Below are 8628 nucleotides of genomic sequence, written 5' to 3' on the forward strand. Positions count from 1 at the left end.
AGAGACATTACATCACAGTCTTGGCAGCTTTCATGTATGCATTTCCTCTCTTTGGCATGTTATTTTATTTGTATATTCCAGAGTCTGTTCTGTGGGATCATTTCCATTCTCCCCAGCTGGACTGAGCCACAATTCATACTGTGTTGTCTCTTTCATCTCTTCATTCTTTGTGGTATAACAGGGATTGCCCAGTTAGGCATTCAAGCCATAAAAGACACAACTTATTTGGAGCCAGTGAAAGACTCAAGCAGCTTTTAAGAGGATGAAGACTGGATGTCAGGAGAAGGCATGCCATCTTCATAACGTTCGTAACAAAGTTTCTGCAGTTGTAAACATTAGTAGAATATGTTGCAAGTATTAAACTAGTGTGATATATTAGCAGATGTGTATACAATCTGCATCTAAGCCAGTGTTTATTTGTTGAGGAAAAAAAAAAAAAAAAAAAAAAGAGGAAAATTATTAATTGTATGACCTGTTAACTGCTTGAGTATATCTGCGGAGCTGAATGCTTAGACTATAGATGAACTAAAATGTGTGCATGCAAATGGTATATGCATTTGAAATAAAGCTGTCAAGATTGAGGTTAAAGCTAATAAAACGTTTACTTTTTGTTTGCAAAATAAAATGAACTCTCCTTTTTTTTTTGCTAGGGATGGTCCAATATTCTTCTTGCCAACAAAAATAAATATCTGACAAGACTTCATCAGTTACATGCTAAAAATATAATCCAGAGTATAACCTCAATTAAAACTGTCAGTTTGCAGGATCAGACCCAGAATGGTGAGTTTGAAGGGAAAGGGAAGAAGTTTTTTAAATAACAGATCCTATTTCAAGCTCCTAATCAATTTTTGTCAATAGTAAGAATCATTAATAAACTAGGATTTGACAGGCTTTTTTCATTATTGATTTATGTCTTAAAAAAAAAAAAAAAACTTCCAAAATGTATTGTTATGAAAATAAGTCCGTACAAATTTGTACAGAAACAATTTATGTAACTCATTCCTAATCATTATCTTCTGTCCACCTCAAAAATAATTGTGTTCTTTAAAAAGTTGGCTGCACTGATAACAAAACTTTATTTTCAGATTTTTGGTAGTAAAACTGGTTTTGTTCTATTAAAACAGGAGAAAATTGAATATGTTGGCATTTACTGTTTTTCCCTGCAAGTGTTTCAGACTATGTGGATGATATATTTGTCAGAGTGACAAAAACAAATATTGCTGCTTAGGTACCTTCACAATCCTTAGACAGAGCATGTGCCAACTCTTCCATTAGCAAAAGTGTAGAGAAATAAAGCTGCCAGACATCCTGGGGTTAAGCAAATTGCTGACAATGTACTGAGGTTATTTTGGTCAAAGACATGTGTGACACATCAGATGGGAACCCAGATGAAACTAATTTGGGTAGGTCAGGAAAAAAAGTGCTATGATAAACCATCATCCCAAAACTACATGAAAATAACAGAGAGAATCATATCCAGATGAGAGAGTTTGGCAGTCTTGGAAGACTTGTTGCTTGGGTCTTCCTGCTTGGCCCAGTGTGGGCACAGCTGCCATCCACACTCTCTTTGGCCACTGTAGTTATGGTTTTGGCAAAGTGTGCATCTCTCTTTGTCAAATTAAAGCATTAGTTTTACATAGATACTTGTCCTCCTGCTCCTCTTTTCTCCTGCTGCTGTTTGGGAGGAAGGCACTTGGATTTATCTACAGTAGGGCAGCAAAGGCTTTCCTTTTAACATGCTGCAGTGTGAGGGCACTTGGGATGGGCTGTGTAACAGCCCAGTAAGAGAGGGTAGAGGGAAGAAAAATCCAGGGTGAATCTCATAGCTTGTTTCACATTGCTGTATCACCCTTCCTGATATTACCACCACACAGGACACAGAAGGGTGGGAGATGCCTAGCATGAAGTCATGGAAGTTAACTCAGTCCCCCTCCAAATGAGAGGTCACAGCCTCCAGCAAGCAGCTGTAGGAGCTCATGGATCTCCATGTTGCCACAGCTTGAGGCTGAGGGCATCCCCAGATATGGGTAGCACAGTGAGGTGTTGTATGGCCCTACACTTTCTTTGCTTTCTCTTTTCCTCACAAAGCTCCAGGGCAGCATCTGCTCCCAGTTCCAATGTTACATTTATTCCACAGACATGATGGAAATTATCTTCTGTGCTGTTCTCTCCCTCCAACCCTGCGCATGGAGCTGAGCTTAAGGCAGGAGCCAGGGACTTTTAACTTCTAAAGAGCATGGCTTTGGTATCTGAGTCTTGTGTGTGCTGCAGTAAGATGCTGAAAAGCACCGAAAAGGATGAGACAATTGGCAAATTACTCAGTGACTCTGATGAGTGTGTGGAATGAAGCTGGGACAGCAGGGTTTCCAACCATCCAAACAAACAGGATGTTTTTACCACTGCAGACAGGGCTGTTCCTTTCATTCACAAAGTAAAGTCAAACAGTGGAGATAACCTGCCACAGGATGCAAAAGTTCTTTACAGGTAAGACATGAAGTAAGAAGTACATGAACAGAATAAAAAGTACATGAGAAAGTTACAGAACTCGGCAGCATATATATTCTGCAACTACTGAAGTGCACTGAACAAAATGAGGGCTCCTTGCTACTTGTATGTTTGGTAAAAATGTTTCATATCTTCAGTATCTCATGGAAGGAAAAAAGGTTTTATGTGCTTTCTGTTAAATGTTGCTGCAAATGGTTGTGAGGCACACTAGCAGACTTAGATACACAGGTAATAGCCTCAATTTCCCCTGTTTTTTTCTCTTTGTTGATACTTTCCATAGTAACATTTGAAAGATTTTGCTATAAACATTACTTTTGTTTAAGGAAAAAAGTTGAGTCTGCCACTAGTTCAGTCTGTATTTATGCCAAACTGCATTTCATAAGGGAGAGGAAAGTGGTATAGTTATCTGCTTGACAGGCTAAAGGGAAATGTTTTTAACAGCTATTAAAAAGAAAAAATTGTAAAACATGTAGTTTATAATTCAGTGCTCCAGGGGGAGATTCTTATCAAAGCACTTTATTGATGTAAACACATCAATCTTGAACATGACTGGAAGACCAAAATAACATTTTATTTTTTTTTACTAACTGTTCCCAGTGTGTAGTACACATTGCTCCATGCAAGGAACAGGGGAAATATTGTCCTCTTAAGTGCAAAGTTATTCCTGTCACTTTTATGGACAGTTCAGTTGCATCTCTGGATACAAAGCTGCTGAAATGTTTTCTAGCTGCTCATAATGAAACTGGGGGATGAAGAGTCTTCAGATTGCTGGTACCAGGCAGCAGTGACTGTATGAGAGCAGCTAGAAAGTCTTGTTTCCTCCCAGGGAGCAGGATTGTGCGTGCAGGCCCGAGTACGTGCAGAGTGGCAGAGCCCAAGATGCATGAACCGTGCCAGTCTGCTGGCTCAAACACACGGCAGGTTACTCTAGTGCACAACAGAGCCAGTGGCCCTGGGGAGCTCTTGTCACAGTGTGTGCAGATTGAGAGTAACATGTGCCATTCAGCCACTCCTGGAGGGCTCTGCCTAGAGCCTAGGAATGTGAAACACATGTCTGCTTCTGGCATTTTTCCTGGTTTTGAATGAGGCTGTTTGTATTCAACACAGCTGCTCTGAAGGGTCATATTTTCTGATGGAATGTGTCTCATTACAAAGCATTCCAGAGACTAAATTTAGGGATAGGGTTTTTTGGGGGGAGTGGAGGGGGTAAAGAAGTCTGAAAAGAAATACTTGTAACAGATTAATGTTTTCGTCTCCAACTTACTCTCCATACAGCAGGAGCCAGCTAATGATCATTAAAACCAGGGAATGGAAGATTTTTGCTGCAACTGGCAGTGCATTATCATTCAGCAAGAATTCAAGCTGAGGGAGCCCCCTATAGGAAGAGCTGTGATTTCAAGCATAGTAACTGGTTTGTTCTTTCTGTTGTTGCTATCATCTCATAAATATAACATCCATGTCATTTAAAGAAGCATGCCAGACCCAAAGTTATGGATCTCTCCATTCTTAAGTAGCAGATGTCAGACTTTTTCTTTGATACTCCACAGTAGAGTCCTTTTACTGAAAAGTCACCCCCCAACTATGTACTATAAACAACCACATGCCATTGCTTCACTGAAAAGGTAAGCAGTGAAAAGTGCACCCCTACGGTTAGTTACTGTGTATAACATGACTTGTGAGGCAAGTGCTAACATCCCAATAAATTATTTAATATTTTTATTATGTAGTGGTGAAGGCTAAGCAGTAGAGATTCAATAAAACATAATTTACTGATTCATTCTGTTTGATGTGCAGGTTGAAGCAATCTGCATGCAGCTTACTTGTCCTTCTATTCCCCCCCCACACACACAGTTGCATTTCTGTCCTCCACAAAATCTGGGAAGGCAACATTCATTTTCTGTTAAAAAACAAAACAAAACAAAACATCAACCAAGCATATTGCCTATGCATTGCTTGCATGCATTGCCATGGTTGAAGTTTTCATTTGTGGTGCAAAGGCTGGTAGCATCAAGAGTGATCATTTCAGTGATTTGGCAAGAGAGGCACAGAGGAAAGAATATTAACAGCTGGGTCATTCTGCTACTTTCCCAATATTAGTATTATATAAATATTGTCTTTATTTACAGTTTCATTCAAACGTCCAAGGAAGTGCTGATCATTCAAAGAATGCTAAGCCAAATGATCAGATTAAAGCTGCTGTGGAGTTGGCCTTCTGTAGAAGCCCTGTGCAAACTGGGTGAGTCACTTCTAAAACTGGAAGATATAGATTTATTTCTGTTATTTTTTGATGTGTGACTTTCTTCATTGTACTTGAATCACCACTGCCTCAGTTCCCTTAGCTGCGCAACACAGAATAGCCTGGTCTACCAGGCTTTGGTTTACATAATTTTCATAAGGTTTATCCTTTTTAAAATAGCATCCGAGATCCTCCAAGAGAAAATACTGAAATGTAAAGCATTACCATCACACATGTACTTTTCTTTTTTTTTCTTTTTTTATAAAAAGTATACTAGTTGCTCTTTAGATAATTGATGATGATGAAGATACTGAATAATTGATACGTAGTATTGCATGTTTGCACCAAAATACAGGATTGGTAAAGGCTGTTATATTTCCCTGTGAACCAGGTTGGAAACAACTAATACAAAAGTTTTAATTAATAATGGAATTCTACCTTAATGAATTTATATATTGTCAGTTTGTACCAAACAACAGTTTAGTAAGCCCCATGTCTCCCAGAACAGAAAGGGAAGCATAGCCTAGGTATTAATGCTAAATCTGAATATGTTTAAAGCAAAGCTTCTGATTTAGCTAGAACTTTACCAGGGAAGACTTTGAGCATTGCATAGCTGGACTGCCTGTACTGAAAACTATGATTGACTCCCTCCTGTCAGGTATGAGGTAGTGACACGTAAATAAAACCAAATCAAACCAAACCCAAAACAAAAATTCAAAGATTCTTGGTACTCAAAGATAAAGGTATTTGCTACCACAAGTAATGAGTAAGAAAAAGTAAATCACATTTTAAACAGATCTAGAGCCCTTCCTATTTGGCAAGTCCAGGATGAGATAATAAAAACAAAAGCAGATGATTTAGAATCATTTACATTTATTGCTACAGATGTTTTATAACTTTGTATCCATGAACTTGTTAAAATCCTGATGTATGAAGCAAAAATTATATTAGCAGTCCAAAACAATCATATGAATATAATTTTTTTTAACTGCTAATTAGCTTGGTGGACTTGTGAAATCCAGTATGCAAAATACGTTCCTAAAATGAAGTTTAATTATCTTTGGACAGTGAGAAGCCTGTTAAAAATATGTTCAAACCTTTTTAAAGTAAGTCCAGAAAAAAAAAAAAAATCCTACCAGTGCAATAACTAATAAACTTGAAAACCCAATTTTCATTATGTTTTTGTAGCTGCCTACAAGCTAATTTCCCCCATACTATTTTTTGTAGAAGTAATGAAACATTTATTCAAGAAAATCCAAGCGATTTTATTTTGCTCATAGATACACGTATAGTGAAACACTAGCATCACCACTTATATACAAAATCCGTTTAACACAGCAGGATATACTGGGGATTTCCTGATCAGGCAGTTATGATCGGGCAGACAGACACTGATTCACCACTTCCAGTAAATGAGAGTTTTCCAAAGCAGCTGCTACACGTTCTTTATCAGCAAGCTGTTTATTAACTGTGCAGAAAAAAATATCCAAAAAAAAAAAGGTCAAAACATTGGTATAGAATGTCTTTTTAGAAGCATTTTACATTGCAGTATAATCCCACCACTGCTATGGTAACTCAGATGACTAATTCTGTAGATGCTAAGTGCACCACAGAGTTGTGGTCTCAAGTCAAAGCTACCATATTACCACAGGTTAAACCAGCAAGTTATTTATGATTCATCAGCAGAGAGCTGTACATGTATAGGTCCAACAGGAAACGAAATTCACCCCAGCCTTGCCCCTTTTTCTGAGCCCTCCAAGCAAATCAGTAACTACATGAGAGCACAGGTTGTCCACGGAGATGTTAAAGTAAAGTAAAAAACATTTCTAAATTTCATTATTACACATGCCTGTTCTGTAACATTCCCCAGAAGGGGCTTGGTGCATGTAAAGTGCCAGATACTAAACAGCTGCTCTGCAGGTGGAAAAACTTATTTTATAATTTTCAAGATTAATAAAAGAAAACCACACAGGAGAACACTAAAAAGCTTACCTGCATGCTCAGAGGCATGTGTTCCTGGTGTTATATGAACATCCATCTTAAAAAGCATCAAGAAAGAAAAGTGTCCAGTTAACAAAACATTGGAAGTTCAAAGTAAAACTATTTAATACAGAAAATACTGCAATTACAAGACAAAACAAAAAAAAGACATTCTTGCCAATGCCAGATACTCTACACCCCAGCATAAAACCAGGTCTAAAATTAAAAAGCCTCAAGATCTCCTCCCATGCCATGCTGTAGAGGCCAGCAGGTACCTTCCCATCATAACCCCACTCACCTGTGACATGGCCATCACAGAACTGGAACTCTGCAACCATTTTTCAGTTTAGTTCCTATCCCAATTCCTAGAGTGTTTCCCTTCCCCATAATACGAAAGAAAAAAGCTCCGGTTATTTTATGCTGTAAGTTAGCTAGCTGCCTTTTAAACACCATTCCTCCCTTGTGCTTTCCAGAGTGATTCATTACTCACCTTAAATCTCTCGGGCAGAGATCTGATCAATTTTACTTTGATGGACAGGCCGATTAACGTCGCCATGCTGCAGTGGGGAATCGTGGGGGTGAACTCCACTGCCACGGTGCTCTCAGCATCGTTCACCTGTCAGAAAGCAAGCAAATAATTGCTGTGTGCAAAGCTTCACCCCAGCTAGCTGGAGGCACGTTGTGCACAACACAGCTCAAAGCTGTGCTTTGCTGCACGTGGGTTCTTCACTGCTTTGAAGACTGTTTAAATGCATTAGTTAGCTAGTAACAAACCTCATGGCACAAAACCAAACAACCAAACATCCCCACACAAACAAACAACCAGAAACAAAGCAAAAGAGAGAACAAAATCTCACTTTAACTCGAACTTGCTCAACAACATTCAGCTCCTCCAGGGTGAGGGGGTGCTCGGGATCGTTGATGGAGCGGATGAGATGTGTCAGGTTAAGGAAAGGGCCCCGCGCTGTGTCCTGTCCCTGTCCCTGTCCCCCTGTCCCTGTCCCCCTGTCCCTGTCCCCCTGCCCCCTGTCCTGCATCCTGCCCTGCCCCGGCCTTCCCGTCAGGATATCGAAGATCTCCCGGTCGTCGATGGAGTCGGGCAGCTCGTCGTCCTCCTCCCTCGCCGTCACAGGCCGCTCCCCGGAGCGGCGGTAGATGAGGGGGTTGGCGTTCTCCAGCGGCGCCCCGCCGGCCGGGCCCACCATGGCGGGAGGCGGCGGAAGGAGCCCGGCCGCCCTTCGCCGCCGCACCGGGCGGGCGGAGCCGCGCTGAGGGGAGCGGGGCGGCCCCGCTGCCGATGCGGGAGCGCCCTCGTGTGGGGAGCGGCGTGCACCGCCCCCGGAACGGCGGGAACGTGGTCTGCTCTATGGCTGATTTCTCCTCACAGAACAAGGGATGTGTAGGGTTTTGCGGCTGTTGCTCAGGTGACACCTTGCTGCCTGCATCAGGTCGTAGTTATCGGTAGTAAAACACCTCAGGCTGCCGGAGGTGGATTCCCCGGTGGCTAGCAGAAAAAAAAGCTCGTATCCCACAGAATCACAGAATTTACTAGGTTGGAAGAGACCTCAAGGTCATCGAGTCCAACCTCCAACCTAACGCTAACAGCCCTCCACTAAACCATATCCCTAAGCTCTACATCTAAACGTCTTTTGAAGACTTCCAGGGATGGTGACTCCACATGTAATAGATGCTGGCATAGGTGTCTAAACTTCTTTGGCAGCCATTTGACACCTGTCACTAACAGGACCATTTCAGATACCGCCAGTGTCCGTACAGCACGTCTTACTCTGACAGTTCACCTAGCTGATTAGCTGCAATGTCAGGTTTAGAAAGCATGCACTTTTCTCTCTGTGTTGGTATTGTTGCTGTTGTAGGCAGTTCTTTCAATTCAGAATACTATAATAAAA

At 41.0% G+C, this 8628-nt stretch overlaps 1 protein-coding gene across 2 annotated transcripts; it reads right to left on the reverse strand.

Moving 5' to 3' along the window:
• Positions 1-5633: 5633 nt before the first annotated feature.
• CIAO2B (cytosolic iron-sulfur assembly component 2B) lies at positions 5634-7995 on the reverse strand. 2 transcript variants are annotated; one of them, XM_084294424.1, is made up of 5 exons: positions 7789-7993; positions 7579-7656; positions 7212-7337; positions 6734-6779; positions 5634-6209 (listed from the first exon to the last, which is right to left on the reverse strand). In XM_084294424.1, the coding sequence occupies exons 1-5, from the start codon at positions 7924-7926 to the stop codon at positions 6112-6114; spliced, it is 486 nt and encodes a 161-aa protein (XP_084150550.1). In that variant the 5' UTR covers positions 7927-7993; the 3' UTR covers positions 5634-6111. The 2 variants fall into 2 exon arrangements, with proteins under 2 accessions (XP_084150550.1, XP_084150551.1); XM_084294425.1 differs by lacking the exons at positions 5634-6209; positions 6734-6779 and adding an exon at positions 7019-7099 and having other exon boundaries at positions 7789-7995.
• Between the last annotated feature and the right edge of the window lie 633 nt (positions 7996-8628).

Source organism: Netta rufina (assembly GCF_964035555.1).
Source record: "Netta rufina genome assembly, chromosome: 13".
In the NCBI taxonomy this organism is placed as follows: Eukaryota; Metazoa; Chordata; class Aves; order Anseriformes; family Anatidae; genus Netta; species Netta rufina.